This window comes from Dipodomys merriami, unplaced genomic scaffold (genome assembly GCF_024711535.1).
Source record: "Dipodomys merriami isolate MVZ:Mamm:240054 unplaced genomic scaffold, mDipMer1.0.p SCAF_249, whole genome shotgun sequence".
Classification (NCBI taxonomy): Eukaryota; Metazoa; Chordata; class Mammalia; order Rodentia; family Heteromyidae; genus Dipodomys; species Dipodomys merriami.
Window position 1 is genome coordinate 456992 of NW_027203926.1, and position 21144 is coordinate 478135.

A 21144-nucleotide genomic window follows, 5' to 3' on the forward strand; every position below is an offset into this window, starting at 1 on the left:
CACCAAAAGTTGCATTTCCTTCACTATTATATAACAGAAAAATGAATGGCTACAATCATTGGTATTTTCCTTTTCTAGTGAGGTAAGGGATGATCAGGAGTATGGGAGAACTGTGAATGCCATGTGGCTCGTAGGTGGAAGAGCTAGGGTTTCAGGGAGATGTCTCATGGCCATTGCCATGCACCATGGCTTCCTGAAGAACAGTCCTGGAATTCTCTTCCCACCACTGCAGCATTGAAACTTGCTCAGTATAGCTGAGGGGAAAGCCTTTGTCATGTGATTTAGTCGGGAGGTGGGAAGAATGATGGCTTCTCTACTTTCTATTCACAACCATAAAAGCTGTTATGCTGATTTTGGTCTCATTTGAAGGAAATGAAAATAAAACAAGATACAAAGTTTGCATAAATGGAAATGTCAGTATAAAATCCTCTTTTTTTTTCTTACTATTGTTTTTAACATACTTATAATGCACTATGTGATTCTCTTTTTTTCTTTTGTATGTTCTTCCCACATGGTATAACTCCTATTTCACTGTATTGGATGTCAGTGCCCTGCATCTTGTATATACATTTTTATAATTTGAGGAGGGGAAGGGATAGAACAAAATGCTGAAATAAGGATACAGGTCGAACCATTGTAACAATGAGATGTACAAGACACTATGTTGAAAATGAACTTTACAATTTGGGGTGGGGGGAGGAGTTGAGGTGGGGAGGAAAGGGAAGGTAAGAGAAAAACAAAAGAGGAGGTAACAATGCTTGATAGGAAATGTACTCATTACCTTATTCATGCAACTGTAACCTCTCTGTATAGTATTTTTATTATAAAATATTTATATGGAAAAAATCCTCTTTTATAACTCGTTGATGCCAATGAAATACACAGTAAAGAAGGGACAGTATCGAGAGCAATAATTACTGAGTTATGTGGACATCATCGAGTCATCATTGGTCATAAGGATGTTTAAACTCATGAAAAAACAACCATAGAATGCAAAACTGAAAGATGCAAATACTGCTAAATTAACATGTCTTGTTAGGAAAATAATGGTTAAGTAAGGGTAAGTTCGTAAGTATATCATATTTGTTCTAAATTGGCTACAGCAGGTAGTTTTACATTGTAATTTTGGTGGTATTGGGGTTGGAACTCAAGGCTTTGCACTTACTAGTGCAAGATGCTATAATAGTCTAGACATACCTCCATAGTTATTTCTTTTTAAAAGAGTCAAATTTCATTTTACTAAAGCTATGCTGAACTATAATCTTCCTATCTATCCCTCCACAAAAGCTAAAACTACAAACACACACACACACCCATGCCTGGCCTGTTAGTTGAGGCAGGCTTTTGCTATTTGCTTAAGTTGGCCTCAAATTGCAGCCCTCTGAATCTTTGCCTCGTAAGTGGCAATTGCCTATGATGGGATTACAGGTCTGAGCCACTGTTCTTGGCCTCTTATCTTCCTTGGTATGGAAAATTAAGACTCGTTAGAATTTAGTTACGTGCCACTTTTTTCAGACTACTATATAGTGATTCTGAAATCTTATGTGGCTATCATAACCATTTTAATTCTCTCATTTTTCTTTCTCTACAGTAAAATTGTTTCCCTTTTAGGGCTTAGAAACTGCTTCCTAGATATTGAGGACATTGATGAAAGACATAAAAACCTGTTGCAGAGCTGAGTTAAAACACACATTTCCTACATCTTATACCATTCCCCTTGAGGAAGGCATTCAGTTCAACTGTGTTTGCAAATAATTTTGTAACTGCTTACTATGGCTCAATACTTGTTTTTGTTCTTAATCAGTGACATTCAAATGATCACGCACTTAGTTAATAATTAATATAGAGGTCAGAAAAGTTTGCATTTATAATCTTTAGAGTTTGAGTGACCCCAGATCCTGGTAAGCAAATTAAGTAAAATGAAGTAAGTAGCCTGCTGCTTGACCCACATAGCCCTAAAGAAAAAAGATTCACACCAACTTATTTTGCATAAAACAAGCTCAGTAGCTTGCCTTGATAGATACATGTCTCTTCTCTGCCTCAGCTACTTTCTGCTGAAATGAGGATCCCACATGAACTTTTCCTCTTACAAAGATATGAAAGATCTTTGAGACCAAGTACTCTAAATTAAAAAAAACAACAACAGTTTTTCCTAAGGAATGAGCTGATGGCAACAAGGTAAGATTGTAATCAAATGACTTGGTAGATTTGCCTCAGATCACTTTCTGTTATTTGTGAAAATCTTTTCTTGGCTTTTATTCATATATCTCTTTTCTGTTTTTCCATTGGTTATCACAAAGATTTGATTACTCTATGTGCATCAGAAGACTTGAAGGTAAGTTCCACACTACTCAGCCCTCTGACTTCTCTCTCAGTACTGACTGTGCCAGACACGGGTTCAGTGCTTGGGCTTCCGTCCACTGCACCCTTCACTGCTTGAGCCACTGAAACGTCACTGTGGGTCCATGTCAGGCCTTCTCCCTGTCCACCACCAACTCTTCTGTTCATATTTCACTTAAACACTGTTGTAAGCTATTCCAAGATTCCCTGAGCTATGACTATTTGTTTTCAAGCCTGCAACAAACTCAGTCTGAACAGATTGCCCTTTGTTATAATTCCCTGAAAGAAGATGAGCAATGACACACTTTTTTAGAGAGGTCAACCTTCCACATCAAAGTAGTCACTATTTCCCGAATTCTCCACCCTGGATTTAAAATTTGTAGAAGAGGTGTGTTTAGTATGCAACTAGAATTGTCAATCTTGCCAGTACCATCTGACTTACCTTGCAATTGTGCCTTTGGATTCCTCTAACCCTCTTGTTGGAAGTTTTAACAGTGCTCAGAACTATTTTCTAATTGTCTCTATTTAATCTGTTTCTATTTGCTTTTTTTTCTGTGTTGTCAGTGAATATGTGAATTCATCCCCCTTGTCTTCAATTCCTGATTTTCTCTCTTTCAATTGATCCTGCCTGTTGGTCACAGTTTCAAGCAAGTATTTTCTTTTATTTGAATTAATATGCTTTTAGTTTTTCACTTTCAATTACATTGTTGCATTTCTTTTTTTTTATTATTGTGAAAATACCATACAGAGGGGTTACAATTACATGGGCAAGATAGTCAGTGCATTTCTTATCAAGCATTGTTGCTTCCTCCTTTGTTTCCCCATCCCATCCCTTCCCTTCTCCATACCCCCACCCCACACCCCCCTACCACCCCCTCCACCGCCCCACCCCACCAAAGTTGTAAAGTTCATTTTTCGAAATAACATTTTGTACATCTCATTGTTGCAATGGGTCCACCTGTAACCCTATTTTGTCGGGTCTTCATCTGTCCCACAAGATGGTGGGGTCCAAGGAAAGGTAAGTGCACTGCTGGCCCATTCCCCAGCCTCCCTTAGCCCTGGAGACCATCAGATGCAGCGGGGAGTCAAGTCAAGCAGGAACTCGTTTATTATCACACAACAAGCCCTTTTTAAAGCAAAAGACTGCGTGGGAGGGAAGGAAATGGAACCAACGAATCACTGTAAAGGTCACGCCCTATCATGCCCCTAAGCTCCCCCCCCCTCCCCCGAGCTGTTTACGCACTGAACATAAACAAATCGGTCTCTGTCCACTCAACTTCTTCTCAGGGCCATCTTTGCTGCCTGTGTGTCCCACACTATTGAAACAGTTTGTTTTTTCCTTTCCCTTCCACAAATTATATCAACTTCAAATAAAGTGAATGCAGGGCTTACATACAAAGCAACAAAGAAATCATCTTATAAATATGTTGGAAACAATCACAAGAAAGAAAAATAACATTTGAATCCTTATCTTGGGGTTCATTTCACCTAACATTGTTGCAATTCTTAAGTCACTGTTTATTTTATTTTATTTATTTTTTTGCAGGTCCTAGGGCTTGAACTATGTCTGGACTCGGGCATTGTCCCTGAGCTTTGCTCAAGGTGAGCACTTTACCACTTGATGTACAGAACTACTTCTCGAGTCACTCTCTATATCATAAATTTTCTTCTTTATGTTATACAGCTGTTTATTTTATTCTCTTTGACCTCATCCATTTATTCATGGCTGATTTAATTTCATTGACAATAGAAATAATTATTTTTATTATCCTTGAATACTTGTACAAAGGAGTTTTCATTAACCATCCCTTTACTGTGTGATGCATTTGATCAGTTACCCCTTTCCTTATTCTCCCTCTCTCTCCTGTCTGTAAAATTCCTATGATTCTCCTCCAGTTTCCTGGTTCCACTCTCAAGTGACAGGCCAGCATTCACTCACCATTCCTCTCTCCACATGACTGCTCCTCCCATTAGAATGTATCTCAGTTCAGACAAGACATGTTTCAGCTTCATAGTATTCACTTTGTTGTGTGTTAAATGTTAAATGTTCAAAGGAGTTACACCATAGAAACCATGCTTTATTCAGTTTGATTATGTGCGCATATATATATATATATATGTTCCTATATATGTGCTTCAATATATGTTTATATTTAAGTGTAACTTGCATATATGAGAGATTGTATGCACTTGGTCTCTCTGAGGCTGAATTAACTCACTCAATATGAATTATTTTCCAGGTCCATCCATTTTCTTTTAAATGATGTATTATTATTCTTCCTGTTAGATTAATTTGAAAGATTAAAAATTAGAGTTACATTTTACAATTGCTAACTGCTGATTTTGCTTTGGTAAACTTGCTTGTGCTAACACCAACACCCTCCCTGGAAATAAGGAATTGGGTAAAGTCTCAGAGCCCAGATGTCGGCCCCAGGACAAGGTCAGTGGTTGTAGATAAAGAACAGACAGTATGTGTTCCTCAGTTCCCATTTAGAAATTCCCCAGACAGGACCTTGAGATAACGACCACCTGGCAGGACCAGCAAACTAGGCCAAATGTCAACCAATCACAAGTCTGTAACTATGTAAACTCCCCTAACCCTTATTGTCCAAAGTAACCACCCCCCTTTGAGTCCCCTCCCCCCCACCAGGAATTTTACAAAGAGTGTTACAAAATTTCCCGTGTGGCAAAGTGATTGTTGGTGTATATGGTGACCTTATGTGTTAATCTTGTGGTTTTTGCCTTTAAAAAGGCTTGTAACTGCTGCTCGGGGCTCTCTCCCTTCCCGAGGCAGAGTCCGTTTGCGCAAATGCCAAATAAACTCCTCTTGCTTGTTGTATCTCCCTGCCTGGCCTGGAGTCTGAGTTTCTGGGGTGCCCTCCCATTGACGAAAGTATCCTAGGGGACTAGGGTCTTTCAAATTATATGCATATGTGTATATGTCTGTGCAGATGCACATGTGTGTATCATATTAACTCGGCAAGGGTTCTTATGTATGCATTGTCTATTGTCTGCTGATTCTCTTGCTGGTTTTTCCTCTGAGTTAGAGGAATCCATTCATGGACTGTGTTTAGGCTTCAGAGCTTACTGGGTGTGCCTTGGGTCTTTTTTCTATTGTCTATGGATCTATTTTGCCTGCAGTATGGCCTCACTCATGACTATTGATGAAATGAAAACTACTTTTCCATAGCATTCACTTTCCTAGCAGTTTTGTCAAGAATTAGGTGTGAGACTATAGAGTAAGTACAGAGTATATTTATAAGGAAAATAATGAGCAATGTCACACCATTATCGTCTTATCTCTTCTTTCTTTTTTTTCTTTTCTTTTGTGCTGGAGTTAAACTGAAGAACTGAGAATTATATTCACCATTTTGCAGTCACTAACTGCTGACTTCGCTTCTGTAACTTGCTTTTGCTAACATTAAAGTATAAAGATAGGTCTGTGTCAACAAACTCTAAAGAATGTAACCGCTGTGATAGATAACTAACTGCTGACCTCAAGCCCCAGACATTCCCAGAGTCTGGAACAATGGCTAACACGTATTCCAGATCCTCCTCCCAGAACTGGACCCCCAGATAATGACCACCTATGAGAATTCCCCCTAACCCTTATCATCCAAAGCAACCATCCCCCTTGAGTCACCCAGCGCCAATCATTTTACAAAGAGTGTTACAAAATTTCCTGCGTGGCATAGTGATTTGCTGTGAGTGTCTACTGGTGCCCTGCCCCTACCTTAAAATGTATAAAAGGTGCTGTAACCCTTTGTTCAGGGCCTCTTGCTAACACCCCTACAACGGTGTGCATGAGGTCTGTGCTCCCGAGTGTGTTAATAAACGACTCTTTGCCGCTTGCATTGTCCAAGGTCTCTGGTGGTCTACGAGGGGCTCCAAGACTCTGGGTACTACAAAACCATATACTCTTAATCCAATTAATTCCCCAAAAGCCAGAACCAGAGCTGTGGCTCAAGTGGTAGAGCACTAGCCTTGAGCAAAAAGCTCAGGGACAGCACCCTGAGTTCAAGCCCTGGATTAGTACAAAAACAATCCCACAGATAAAAACCTATAATGTCTAATACACAATAGTGGAAATTGGTTATGATAATATAGTGTCTATCCTAAAAGTGAATGATATATCTCAAGGAAATTATAAATGTGGAAGGATATGAATACATTTAACCTGATGTGAACTTCATACAGTGTTCATATGCTTCAAAACATCTTGAAAAATACCATAAGTGTAAATATCTTTTTAATATATTGGTTGAAATTAAGTTACCTATTAAGATTATATCTACCTGGGTGCTGGAGGCTGTAATTATAGCTACTTAGGAGGCTGAGATCTGAGGATTACAGTTTGAAGCCAGCTCAGGCAGGAAAGTCTGTGAGAATCTTATCTGAAGCCAGCTCAGGCAGAAAAGTCTGTGAGAATCTCATTTTCAGTAAACTACTCATCAAAGCCAAAAGTGGTGCTGTCACTCACATGGTAATGTGCTCATCTTGAGCCAGAGAAGCTCAAAGACAGGGCCCAGGCCCAGAGTCGAAGCCGCAGGACCAGCAAAAAAAAAAAAAATCTTATCTCATATTTTTATAATATTGAAGGTTTTTCTGGTTTAGAGTACAGTGGTCAAACAGCAAAGTACAAAGCTCATGCACTAGGAGCATTAGGAGCAATAAAGAATTCCGTGAAGAATTATTGATAAAACTGTATCTACAAACAATATCTACAGTGTAGGGATCAGTGTGTGTGTACTCATGTATGTAAAGATGCACATATCCACATAGACAGTAGTGTTGGCTGCAAATTGCCTGACAAATTTTTTTTCCCTTGGCATAGAGGAGGAAGTAAAATGAGAAGTTACTTTGTATTTAGTATTTTAAGATGAAAGGCAAGGAAAATATTTGCCATCATGTTTTAGATGTACACTGTTTATATTCTACAGTTTGATCGGATAATGAGTTCAGGTTGCTGCTGTCATCATTTATATTGAATATAAAACAATACGTGGAATGTAGAAAAATAATAGAAAAGGAGATGTTTTCTGTGATTTTTGTCTTATTAGAAAGAAGAGAGGCTTGGAAGGTAGCTCAGTGGTAGAGCACTTGCCTTGCATGCATGAGGCCCTCGGTTCAATTCCTCAGCACCACATAAGCAAAAATCAAAAAGCCAGAAGTGACGCTGTGGCTCAAGTGGTAGACCGCTAGCCTTGAGCTGAAGAGCTGAGGGACAGCGCCCAGGCCCAGAGTTAGGCCCCACAACTGGACCCTCCCCCCAAAAGAAAGAAAGAAAGAAAGAAGACTAAAAATATATAAAGAAAAACATTCAGAAATATGGACTCATACATTACACATGGCCTTAGATTGGCTAAATAATATTTCAAGTTTCCTTGCTTGTTCTCAGTAACATCAAAACTGGGCCATGAATTCTAACCTTAATCTATTTTCCTTCCTATGACTCATTCCCATTCTATTTCCTTGCAAACTGGATCTACTTCTAAGAATTTTCCCTCTAGTTCAAATTAAAACATCTAGAAACACTGAGTGACACTCAGCTGATTCTGTTTTTTTGCCATCCTCCCCTTACATTCGCTAGCTTTTCATTGAGTAGAACAGCATCTTCTCTGCACTAATGTTTTCTTTCATCTTCATTGACACAGGAAAGGAAAGACTGAGAACTGTCAGAACAATCAAGATTGATTATTATCAAGAGCATAACAGAGAAGAAATGGCTCCAAAATATCTGTGAATCATTTTGTTGTTTTTCAATAATAATATACAAACCACCCAGCTGTAGCTGTGCACTGGAAATTGGCATGGTCAGAACAACTGTAATAAGACATGAGGAATAGCAGGTGTGTTGGTGCAGTGATCCCTGCTAACTCTATAGAGTGGTGAATGGATTTCCTGGATCTTGAGCCCATGAGGTCATATGAGCGCTGAGGGGAGGGAAGGCATCCTGCACAGGTAAAGAAGGCGGTCAGGGTCTCAGAAGAGGTGCTGGCACAGTAGCAGGCAGACAGTGAACCTCCTCAGACAGGAATGAAGCAGAGCTGGTAAGAGGGTGGCAAGGCAGCAAATCCATTGGCCACTGGGATGGTGTGGATGTCCTTTGGGTCAACTAGAGGTTTTAGTTTAAAGTTCTGTAAAATGGTAGTCAGGAATAAAAACAGCTCCATACGGGCAAGACCTTCTCCTACACAAATCCGTTTTCCTAGAGAACCAAAAAACACCAGAATATAGTTATTCCTGGTATGTAACTGTTATAGTATTAAGCCCAGTGTTTCTATCTGTCCCAGAGAATACAGTTGTTGGATGGAATTTGGGATGGAAGTTACATAGGTAAATGGACGAATGGTAGAGTATTACCTGTTGAGAAAGGCATGAAGTAGTCACTTTTCGTGAAGTTGCCACTTTTATCTAGAAAGTGGCCAGGGTCAAATGTTTCTGGGTTGGGAAATTCCTTGTTATCATGTAGCACAGATGTCAGAGATGTCAATATGGTTGTGCCCTGGAAACAACACACACAGAAAACCAGGTTAATAAAGAAATCATGAAGCTGAGTGTTAGTCCTAGCTAAAACAAACAAACAAACAAAAAACCACAGAGCAATGACATTTCCTATGAGGCAGATGATGCAATCAGTGGGGCTGTTTCTGAAAATAGCAGCAAAGATTAGGATAATGTGCCCTCAAAAAGCATTTGAAGTTCTAGTCACTCAGGGATAGCAAAAACATTTGACCTGCTCACGTTTTCTTCAAGAGTGGGCCCTTGTGCCTGTCCCACCTCCCACTCCAGTTTGTCACTATATATACCATGTACCTCTCTGGGTTGTGGATCAATGCTAGATTTTGTTTAAAGGGTGAATTTTCAGAGTATATGTGTATAGGATTTAAAAAATAAACATCAAGCCGGGTGCTGGTGGCCCACACCTGTAATCCTAGCTACTCAGGAGGCTGAGATCTGAAGATCACGGTTCAAAGCCAGCCTGGGCAAGAAACTTCGTGAGACTCCTATATCTCCAATAAAACACTCAGAAAACTGGAAGTTGAGCTGTGGCTCAAATGGTAGAGTACTCGCCTTGAGCTGAAGAGCTGAGGGACAGCACCCAGGCCCAGAGTTCAAGTCCCATCAGTGACAAAATCAATCAATCAATAAAAACATCAAAATGGTGAACAAAGAAAACAATTCACTCACTAGACTCTATGCTGCAAATGAACAATACAACTTGTGGCTGGGCATGGGAGGGAAAATATGGAGGGGGAGTAACACTGTCAAAAAAGAAACATATTCTTTACCTTTATAACCATAAAAAATTAAAAGAAAATCAAGTCCAAAAAGCAGGCCTTTTGTTAAAATTGGTTTGTTATAATAAGCTGTTACAATTCAGATTGTTTCAATACAGAGAATTCTGTAGGAAACATTAAGCCTTGGAAGAAACAAAAGAGGATAGAATTAGAAATTTCATCTGTTTGTTTTTGTTTTGTTTTGTTTTTTAGCATTTCAGGGCAGAATCACTGGGTCAGGCAAAGATCATCAATGGAAGCAAAGAAGAGAGTGTCATACTATGCTATCTTCATTATGAATTATATCTGGAATTTAATTTACAGAAAACAATGACAAAGGATCACCTTCGGAACTTAGGAAATGCTGTCTTTTGGTTCTTTTGGAAAGTTGACATACTGAAAGAAGCACTCAAAGGCAAGGGAATGATTTCTGATTTAGGAGAATGACAAGCAGAGATATCATTGGGGTGTTATAAACCTAGCTACTCAGGAAGCTGAAGTTGGAAGATCCCAGTTTGAAGCCAGACCTGGCAGACCTATATTTTATCTCCAATAAACACCAAAAAAGCCACAAGTGGAGCTGTAGCTTAAGTGGTAAAGTCCAAATGAATTAGGGACATAGTGTTAAGTTGAAGGAAATAAATTCTTTTCAAAATTATGTACAGATATTTTGTGCGTGTGTGTGCCAGGCTTGAACTTACAGCCTAGGGGCTGTTCTGGAGCTGCTTTTACTTATTGCTACAGTTCTACCACTTGAGCTATGCGCCACTTCAGCTTTTTTACGTTATGTCATGGACTTTCCTACTGAGGCTGGCTTTGAACCACAATCCTCAGCTTTACTGTGTGAGCCACCAGCACCTGACAAAATTATGAATAGTTTAAATAATGTCCTGACAAAACTCTCAGCCGAATCTTTTGGGAAATGAACAAACTGAACTCTGAACATTCACTCTGAACTCTCAACACCTGTGACTAGCCAGAAAAACAATTCTAAATAGGCAGAACAAGTTTGGAAGAGTCTCACTTAAGTTATAAAGACCCATGGTTAAGATTAATAGTCCCAAACTGGACACTGCACATAATAGATCATGCTGCCACATGAAATATGTTCCAGCTTCTCTCTTCTGTGTTGGCAGGTATCTGAAATGGTACTGCAAATCTGGAAACACCAGGGGCGCTAAGGGGCAGCAGAGAAAAGAGTTCACCTTGGGAATGAGGTAGTTTCTGAACTTTGTGTCACAGGTCACTGCATGAGGCAGGTTGGTGGGGAGCAGATCAATGTATCTCTGGATCTCATGCAGCACAGCCTCTGTGTAGGGCATACAGCCCCTGTCCTGCATGCAGGGGCTCCGGTGTCTGCCAATCACACAATCAATCTCTTCCTGGACTTTAGCTGGCGAGACACAAATAATGAACAGTGACACGGTGACAGGACACACTCTTGACATTTCCTGCACCATCAGACCCTGACATTTACGTATCTGTCTATGAAATATTTCATGATTTCATCCTCAAGTCAGGTGTTATCAATTCTGTGGCATCCTGTCTAGGGTAGGTGCCCTTTATTCCTTTAATGTTGGTGGGAACCTGGAGAAAAGTTTTCAGTAATATCATAAAAATATAGAGAGATTCTTGCTTGTTTGTTTTTAAACTATCTAGAAATATAGCTGGTTGCTACATTGAGGAGTTATGAGTGAGAACAAAAAGGGATGGTTTGTCAAAATTGAAGGTAAATCTTTAACATTCCTGTTTGTACAACTTTCTCTGTTATTATGAAACCCAGTGTACAGGGCTTTTCAGGCTCAGTTTCTCTCCAAAGCTACCCTCTCCTTGTGGAGGAAAATCGGTTTCCTGATGAATGGAGACATGGAGGAAGGCTGGGAAGGGAAGCTTCCTTTTCAGCCTTGTTCTCACTCCCAAATAGCAATTTTACACAGCTTGGAGGAACACAGATCACAGATCACAGATCTCTCTCTCTCTCTCTCTCTCTTTCTCTCTCTCTCTCTCTCTCTCTCTCTCTCTCTCTCTCTCTCTCTCTCTCTCTCTCTCTCTCTCTTTCTCTCTCTTTCTCTCTCCACTAGGATTATAATAAAATAGATGTCAATTCACAATAGACTCATTATTCAAATGAATTGTATTTTATTTTTTTGTGGTACTGGGACTGGGTTTGGAAATCAGAGCCTTGCTGTAGATTGATAGTTGCCTTTCCACTCCAACCCTGGCTCCCATTCTTATTTGCTTTAGTTATTTTACAGGTAGCATCTTACATTTTTGGCTGGGGTTGGCCAAACACTGCTATTTTCCTAACTATGGACACCTGCTTAGCTATAATTATAGATTCGTAACACAACACCTGGCCTGTCCATCAGATGGCATCTTAGAAATTTTCTGACTGGGCTTGTCTTGAACTATGAGCCTCCTGATCTCTACTTTCTTAGTAACCAGGATTACAGGTGTGAACCAGTAAACACATCCTCAACTTAGCTATTTGGTATTAAGACCTATATGTGATTCTATGCCAATTAGTCACAACTCCTGCCACAAATCACCTTCCCAGAAAAAGAGATACAGCAACAGAGTGCATTGCCCTGCCTTTCTACTGCTGCATTATCCTTCCTTCTCTCGGTCATCTTCCCCAGGCTTTAGTTGGTTGCACAGATGGTTAAACAGTAAAGTGGCTCTAACAAATGAAATGAAAGACACTGGCTGTGTCTTAGCAGCATTCCCCCCATCCCCACCCCCAGAACTCACTTAACTCTCATGTGTGGTCCTACCTGTGATGTGTGGGTGCTTCATCAGGAGCAACAGAGAGTATCTCAGGGTTGTGCTTGTGGTTTCTGTCCCAGCACCAAACAGATTGTTTATAGTACATGCTAAGTTTTCATAATTAAACTCTGATTGATGATTGTCCTTTTCCTAGAAATAATTTGATGCATTGATTTACATGTATATCTAATGACACTGAATCTAAAATACCTTACAGTGGTACAAAACACAGAAACTGGAGGAATCACAGTATTAGGAGAATCTAGTGCTGGTTAGCCCAAACTCCACTTCTTATATACTTATTTTGTCAAGTGTTTACATTCCACTTCTTTGTTAAAAATTTACTGGCTTCAGTCAGGCACTAGTGGCTCAAGCTTATAATCCTAACTACTCAGGAGGCTGAGCTCTGAAAATCATGGTTCCAAGCCAGCCTGGGCAGGAAAGTCCATGAGACTCTTATCTCCAGTCAATCACAGAAAAAGGCAGAAGTGGCACTGTGACTCAAGTGGTAAAGTGCAAGTCTTGAGCAAAAAGGAACTCAGGGACAGTGGTGCCCAAGGCCAGAATTCAAGTCCCAACAATAGAAAAAAATGTCTGGCCTCCATATATACTATAGACTCATGGTGTAGTTGAAATGATAAAGTCTTCTTAGGGGGGCTGGGAAGATGGCTCAGTGGTAGAGCACTTGCCTTGCATGCATGAGGCCCTGGGTTCAATTCCTCAGCATCCCATAAGCAAAAAGAAAAAAGCCATAAGTGGTGCTGTGGCTCAAGTGGTAGAGCACTAGCCTTGAGCTAAAGAGCTGCCCTCAGTGCCCAGGCCCAGAGTTCAGGCCCCATGACTGGACCCAAAAGAAAAAAAGTCTTCTTAGGCAAAAAAGTCTAGACGGAATCACAGGAAATAAGGATAGGCTCATTAAGATCAAATCAGGTCATCATTGTAGTATAGATGGAAGGCAACCAGTCACTTTCACTAAGGAACAAATGAAAGAAGGAATTGGAATGTACAAACCCAAGAGACCATAAATCATAAAGAAAGGCAGTTGACACATTTTCTGCCCAAATAGGATGAGATGGAGTTACAGCAGTTGCCAAGGCTTAGGTATCCAACTGGCCTGCTGTGATGTAGAATTGCCAACTGCTTGTTTCCTATGTTCATCTAGGGCATGACTAACATGAAAAATGTTTTCCAGGCTGTTTAGTGTAGACTCATGCACATAAAAGATGTATAAAATGTTAGCAAGAATTGCTGGCCTGGGGCTGGGAAGGTAGCTCAGTGGTAGAGTGCTTGCCTTGCATGCATGAGGCCCTGGGTTCGATTCCTCAGCACCACATAAGCAGAAAAAGCCAAAGTGGTGCTGCAGCTCAAGTGGTAGAGTGCTAGCCTTGAGCTGAAGAGCTGAGGGACAGTGCCAGGTCCAGAATTCAGGCCCCATGACCGACAAAAAAAAATTGCTGCCCTGATCATCAAAGCATCTCTTGTAAATACAGAACTAGTTAAGCAACCACAAAATGCCCAGCAATCAAATAACTGAGCGAATGTAAACATTTTACCTGCTTCATTTTTATCAGGAAACAATCGATAAAGTCCTGAGGGTTGTTAACATCCAGTGTTTCTTCATGTTCTCTCACTTTGTCCATGAAATAATTCTTCAAATAAGCAAAATTTTTAAGTAAGTTATCATGACTCCCTGGAAGGTAATCCATGAGAACAGGGAATTTATTGCAGACCTACAATGAAAACCAGTAATTGACTGAATAAGAAAGAGAAAAGTCTGGTTATAAATTTTACCTAGAAATATGAACAAAGCATCTTGTGTATCAAGAGGAAAAACTTTCATTGTATATGTAAACTAGGAAAAGATGACTTAAAACCCAATTGTGAGCCAGAGTATTTAAGTGATTTCTCCATGATCAAAGGATTTCTCTTTATGCAGAATTTAAGGCACGCTAACTCAGTTCAGCAACATCTTGTGAGGCCTTTTATGATTCACACACCATAAAAGGAAACATTTTCTAACCTGGTTCTCTAGTCACCTAGGATAGCAGTCAGCCATCATCTACCCAGATCCTACCAAGTGATTCCTGATTCTCTTCAAACTTTAGAATACAAGTCCCTAATACTACAATGAAGAGGAGCAGTTGATTGATGGAGAAGCCCGTGGGGTTTGGATTCTTTTAGAAAGGACCTGGATGTTTATTAAGTGACTGGTCATATTTCTGAAAATGAACAAAATACTTTATAGAGATACCCATTTGGGACTTAGTAGTAAAACAAAGAGCAGTGAGCTAACAGGCTGGGAAGCCAACTCTGTATTTGCACCTTTCGCTTAGACATCCTCCAGTTGTCTTTAGGATGTACTAGATAGGACTAAGCTTTTTGAACATTTGCTTCCATACCAAATAGAGTTGGAATTATCAGAAAAGAAGAGGACCTGGGTCTTCTCAGGGAGAAATGATCTTGGTCTCACCTGTATCCATGGTGAACTCAGAACCTTGATGTTTTCATTCAATTTTTCTATCAAGTTAAGGAATTCCGGATCCTTATAAGCAAAACGATTTTTGAAGATAATAGAGCAGATCACATTGCAAGGAGCACAACCCAGGATAAAAGTGGGGTCACAGGGTAAGCCTGAAGAACAGAAAATAATTATAAAATTTCAGTAAATTGTACATAGAAAATACTAAAAGAAAGGTACTTTAGAAACTATATGTACTATCTTACATACAAATTTTCCTAACAGCCAAATATTCATCATATATTTAGTCAACACATCACTTTTTCCTGAAATCTGAGTTGACTATTACAACCTAAGTAGTTAAAGAAAGTTAGTTCATATTCATTGCCTTGCTCACCCCCTTTGTATCTCAGCTGTCTGCTGGGATAATTCAGAAAAGCATTATACCTGTTTGAAATGCTCATAGATTACACAGCACTAATATAGATAGGAAACAAGTAATGGAGGCCTAGAAGCTTATGACAAATAGTGAATACTTGAAAGGATCACAAATTCAACCAGTAGAGATGAACTATGGGGTAAGAGAATAATAATTCAAGTAGTGGCTGGCACTCATAATCGGTGCCCATAAAACTGGCTACTCAGGAGGCTTTCTGAGGATCAGGGTTTTAAGCTAGCCTGCCAGGAAAAGTTTGTGAGACTATTAAACAAAATGGTAAGAGACAGTAAGTACCCAGGCTCAGAGTTCAAGCCCCAGGTGTGGTACACAAAAACAGAAGAAGAAGGAAGAAATGATAGGAAGAGTATACATAACATACATTGTAACTTTACATAGAAATGTTACAATGATTTGTACCTCTGTACAAATAATGTGTACTAAAAACAAGCTCAATTAGGACCTAAGCAGATAATCTGCAGGAAGCACATAGTAGCTGAGTCAGCAATAGGAGGACAATAATGACTATGTATTCACTAAAACAAAATCTAATAACATCAGAAATAATGATAGGCCAAAATGATAAGGGAGGCAGACTAAATTGATGTAAGGCTATATAATCACTGACAATACTTGAATCAGTTTACATTGTGTATATTTTGTATATTTATGCCACCACATATGCTTACACAAAACATATAAACAATAAGTATTATGAAAGAAGAAATAATGATAAAAATTGACAGTTGTGTGGCTTTTACAGAAAAAATAAGTCATGAGAATTCCTTTAAGAGATAACCAAGAAATGAAAATGATATATTCCACCAATGTTTCCCACAATGCTTTGGGGGGTATTGAGGAACTACTGGGACATGTTGATGAAACTGGGCATACCAATTAGTTTAAAAGAATGGAAGCAAGCACAAGAACAAACCTCAGGACCAATGGAATAGAATTGAAAACCCAGAAATGAACCTACAGACCTATAGTCATCTAATCTTCGACAAGGGAGTTAAAAAAATAGAATGGAAGAAAGACAGCCTCTTCAGTAAATGGTGCTGGCAAAACTGGTTAACTACTTGCAGAAAACTAAAATTCGATCCTTATATATCACCCTGCACCAGAATCAACTCCAAATGGATCAAAGACCTCAGAGTCAAAACAGTCACTCTGAAAACATTACAGGATGGAATAGGAGAAACCCTACGTCTTGTTGGCACAGGCCGAAATTTTCTTAATAGGGACCAGAAACACAACAAATCAAAGAAAGGTTGGACAAATGGGATTGCATGAAATTGCAGAGCTTCTGCATGGCAAAGGACATAGCTAGCAAGATCAATAGAAAGCCCACAGATTGGGAGAAGATCTTCACTAGCCATACAATGGTCAAGGGTCTCATATCTAAACTATACCTGGAACTCAAAAATTAAATCCCCCAACAACAAATCCTCAAAGAAACAACTGCCCAATAAATAAGCGGGCTAAATACTTAAAGAGAAACTTCTCTGAAGAGGAAAGAAGGATGGCCAATAGACACATGAAGAAATGCTCAACCTCTCTAGCCATAAAAGAAATGCAAATCAAAACAACATTGAGATACCACCTTACCCCAGTTAGAATGGCAAAAATCAAGAACTTTAATAACAACAGATGCTGGAGGGGATGTGGACAGAAGGGAACCTTACTGTATGTTGGTGGGAGGGTAAACTTGTTCAACCACTTTGGAAAGCAGTATGGAGGTTCCTCAAAAGACTCCACATAGAGCTCCCTTATGACCCAGCAATCCCACTCTAGGGCATTTACCCAAATGATCACAAACAAGACTATGCTAAAGCTACCAGCACAACTATGTTTATTGCAGCATTATTTACCATAGCTAAGATATGGAAGCAACTCAGATGCCCCTCAGTAGATGAATGGATCAAGAAAATGTGGTATATATATACAATGGAATTCTATACCTCTATCAGAAAGAATGACATTGCCCCATTTGTTAGGAAATGGAAAGACTTGGAAAAATTATATTAAGTAAAGTAAGCCAGGCTCAAAGAAACATAGGCCCCATGGTTTCCCTTATTTGCAATAACTAGTATATGTCTCAGACAAGAAAAAAAGGTCAGATAAGTTGATATTAGATGAAATGAACCCCAAGATAAGTATCCAAATGTCTTTTCTTTCATGCGATTGTTTCTAACATATTTATAAGATGATTTCTTTGTTGCTTTGTATGTCCCTCCCCCACAATATAACCCCTGCTTTCACTGTATTTGATGTTGTTATAATTTGTGGAGGGGAAGGGAAAAAACAAATCATTTAAATAGGGATTCAGGTAGACCCATTGCAACAATGAGATGTGCAAGTCATTATGTCAAAAAACAAACTTTACAACTTTGGTGGGGGGGGGGAGAAGGACAAAAAGTGAGGGGACAGGGGGAGGTATGGAAAGGAATGGGAAGGGGAAACAAAGGACGAGGCAACAATGCTTGATAAGAAATGTACTCATTATCTTTGCCCATGTAATTGTAACTCCTCTGTACGGTATTTTCACAATAAAAAGAAAGAAAGAAAGAAAGAAAGAAAGAAAGAAAGAAAGAAAGAAAGAAAGAAAGAAAGAAAGAAAGAAAGAAAGAAAGAAAATAAAAGAATGGAAGCAGCTTTCCTGTGATTTGGAATCTATAGGGTTGATTGTTTCTTTCCTCCTTGTTCATTGGGCAAGTATTCTCTGGTATGATGAAGACAACGGAGAAGCTATAGTGTGCAGAGAGTGGAATGGTTCTTAACTCTTCAGAGAATGTATTCCACCTCTATAGTTATGATTTCTGATTTGAAATAAAAGCAAACAAAATTTGGGACAGAATACCAATACACATTTTATTTCAGTGCTTTCTGATATGAATTTTCTATTCTAAAACTTTCATATATTTCCAAGTTGGGCTGTGGTAACTATCAAATTATCTTGCTTAAATCCTATCACTTATACTTAAAATAGTAAGTTAACACTTTATTTCTTTATCTAGAGTGCTATGTTAAGTTTAGTGATAGAAAGCTGCACCCACCCTTGGTTTTCCTCAACTCCTCCACGAGGCAGCGGGCTTCCTCTTGAACACGCTCTTCAATGCTCCTCTTCCCCATCCCAAAATTGCGCAAAGTCATGAGTGAGAAGCGTCTCATCTCTCTCCATCTGTGTCCATTGCTGAAAGCAATTCCTAAATGAAGAGAAGCAGCAACATGGATGAACACAGCAAGGAAGATGAAGCAGACAGATGACATCCACAGGGATGGCCAAGCTCTGACTTAAGAACCCATTAGGCCTCTTTTTCTGTCTTCCTTATCACCACATCTTCTGCCCAACACACAAACAAATACCATGTACATACTTACCAAAACCTCTATTAGCTTTATCAACCAGTGGGAACCTGCCTCTTCCAGAGAACTCCTCCCCATGGTCAATCAGAGCTTCCTTCACTGCTTCATATCCATGCAACACCACAGTGGGCTGCATGCCCAAATACAGAGTGAACACAGGGCCATAGACTTTTGAGAACTGGAAAATGAAAAGAAAAAATCCTAGTGAAAAAAAAAAATCACTATTTGCTCCTCAGGATGAGCCTGATTAAACTTGATACCATCCTTGTATTTTTTCTTTATTTTTGCACACACTTCAAATATTTCCAAAGTTGATACATTGTAGGATGTTGTTTGATATAGCTGTCACTTAGAGATGACCTACAATATGCCATGCAATGAACCAGGCAGTTGATACACCATTATAACTCATCTTCACATTCAAACACACAGCAGATGTGTCATGTTTCACAAAGAAAGAAATTGAGGTCAGGGGATTCTAAATTCATCTTCAGAGTCCCATGGATAAGAAGCATAAGACTCAAATTGGAACCTCTGCTTATTCAACATTTGATATTTGGGATTTATAATTCTCCTTTGTACACCAAATCAGTAGCAGATGACCACCTGTGAGGCTCTTACTGCTGACACTCTCATAGCCCTGTGATGAACCACAGAAATCTGCATTATAAAAATCACTAGTATTTTTACAGCTCAACTTGGGATCCACCGCTATTAAAAACACAGAGTGAGTCCACAGAAGCCACCCTAGCACATGAAACACATCACAGAGAAACTATTTCTTATCCTGCAGAATGCTTTTCCACTGAAGCTTTTCTTTCTTTCTTCCTTTCTCTCTCTCTCTTTCTTTCTTTCGTTCCCTCCTTCCCTCCCTTTCCTCCTTTTTCCTCCTTCCCTCCTCCCCTCCTTTCTCTCTCTATATATAAGAGCACAAAGATAAAAAGCAGAAAAATCTGGAAAAGTCATTGGTATAAGGAAATGTACATGAGTATTTTACTTTATGATAATCTGTAATAACTTTCCTCCCATATTAACTTTTTCTTTTAAAGCCTGGTTCAATTTATCTCCTATTGTAAACCATCAGAGGAGCAAGAAGAGTACTTACATTGTTTAAAGATTTGCTGAGGTTTTTAAAATTAATCTGCAGGGTATTTCCAATAATTGGGAGAGGAGTAGGGCCAGGAGGAAGCCTCCCTCTTCCAGAACCCCGTCGCCACAGTGAAAGGAGAAGCAGGCATGAGAGACTGAGCAGCAGGACCAGGACTGCATCCATTGAGGCCTTCTCTTATTGAAATCACTTCTTTTCTTACTTGTAATGGAAAGCTATTCTGATGTTTTCTGAGAATTTAGTGTGTCCCACTTTAGTACACTCTAATCTCTCTTCTGAATGGACTTTGTCCCAGTGACAGAGAAAGAGAAAATAGTCGTTTACTCTTGTCCCTCTTTCCAGAATGAAATGGGAGATTGTAATTTAATCAGGCTAATGGCCAACCCCAAATTGCCAATTTAAACAGGCCAAGAGGTTTTTAATGGACAAGCATGTCTGAGAAATACTAAGTTAATCATCTCACACCAGAAAATTACTCGAATTCTATATTCACAGGTGATTATGACTTTGAGGCTACTTTGAATGATGTAGGAATTGTGTATTTAAAAATGTTTCTTTGCACCAGGCACTTGTGGCTTACACATGAGATCTGAGGATCACAGTTTGAAGCCAGCCTGGGAAGGAAGTTTGTAATACATTTTTTTTTCTGTTGTGCCAGTTCAGAAGCTTGAACTCAGGGCCTGGACATGGTCCTTGAGCTGCTTTGTGCTGAAGGCTAATACTCTACCACTCGAGCCACAGGGCCGCTTTGGCTTTTTCTGAATAGTTTATTGGAGATAAGAGTCTCATGGACTTTTCTGCATGAGCTGGCTTTGAACTGAGACCCTCAGATCTCAGCCTCCTGAGTAGCTAGGATTACAGACAGGAGCCACAGACACCCAGCTTGTGAGACTCTTATCTCCAATAAACTACCAGAAAAAGCTAAAAAGGTTGCTGTGCCTCAAATGGTAGAACCATAGATTTGAGTAGAAGAAACTCAGAGACAAAGTCCAGGTCCAGAGTTCAAGCCCCAGGACTGACAAAAAAGAAAAAAAAACTTTTTTGCTTAGTTAAAGATTTTGAGATGTGTTCTCAATAATTGGAACCTCCAACTTATTAGTAACTAAATTTAAAATCTGCCTTGCCTCATACATCATGAATGAAGCTAATCCATATGTTTGTAGTTTGTAGTTACATTAAGTAGCATGAGCCTTACCATGAAGAGGCAAACAGAAAAGAACTACCAATGTCACACATAGGTAGACAGACTAGAATTTCACTTAAATCTTCTAAGGGGCATTGTGATGCTCTTTGGCTTCCTGAAGAAAATAAAAATGAACACTCATTCAAGGTCACCAGGGAATAGCCAACTGTCACGCAGTTTAGTGAAATGGAATTGAATAACTAGGGA

The 21144-nt window shown here is 39.4% G+C and overlaps 1 protein-coding gene and 1 long non-coding RNA gene across 2 annotated transcripts; one reads left to right on the forward strand and one right to left on the reverse strand.

The window, feature by feature from the left end:
• Positions 1-1970: 1970 nt before the first annotated feature.
• LOC138836100 (uncharacterized) lies at positions 1971-10261 on the forward strand. Its single transcript, XR_011374900.1, has 5 exons — positions 1971-2178; positions 2301-2335; positions 3887-3942; positions 7995-8189; positions 9834-10261. It is a non-coding gene; the product is annotated as an uncharacterized lncRNA (long non-coding RNA).
• On the reverse strand, positions 8014-20091 carry LOC138836099 (cytochrome P450 2C19-like). Its single transcript, XM_070034591.1, has 9 exons — positions 19752-20091; positions 18662-18824; positions 18337-18486; positions 14857-15017; positions 13940-14116; positions 12395-12536; positions 10826-11013; positions 8704-8845; positions 8014-8548 (listed from the first exon to the last, which is right to left on the reverse strand). The coding sequence occupies exons 1-9, from the start codon at positions 19917-19919 to the stop codon at positions 8367-8369; spliced, it is 1473 nt and encodes a 490-aa protein (XP_069890692.1). The 5' UTR covers positions 19920-20091; the 3' UTR covers positions 8014-8366.
• Between the last annotated feature and the right edge of the window lie 1053 nt (positions 20092-21144).

Coding starts and splice junctions, on each gene's coding strand:
- LOC138836099 (XM_070034591.1), bottom strand. CDS start 19,919: ATGGATGCAGTCCTGGTCCTGCTGCTCAGTCTCTCATGCCTGCTTCTC. Junction 15,018..18,336: donor GGAGTTGAGGAAAACCAAGG/GTGGGTGCAGCT, acceptor TCTGTTCTTCAG/GCTTACCCTGTGACCCCACT. Junction 11,014..12,394: donor GAAGCACCCACACATCACAG/GTAGGACCACAC, acceptor GTGTCTCGCCAG/CTAAAGTCCAGGAAGAGATT.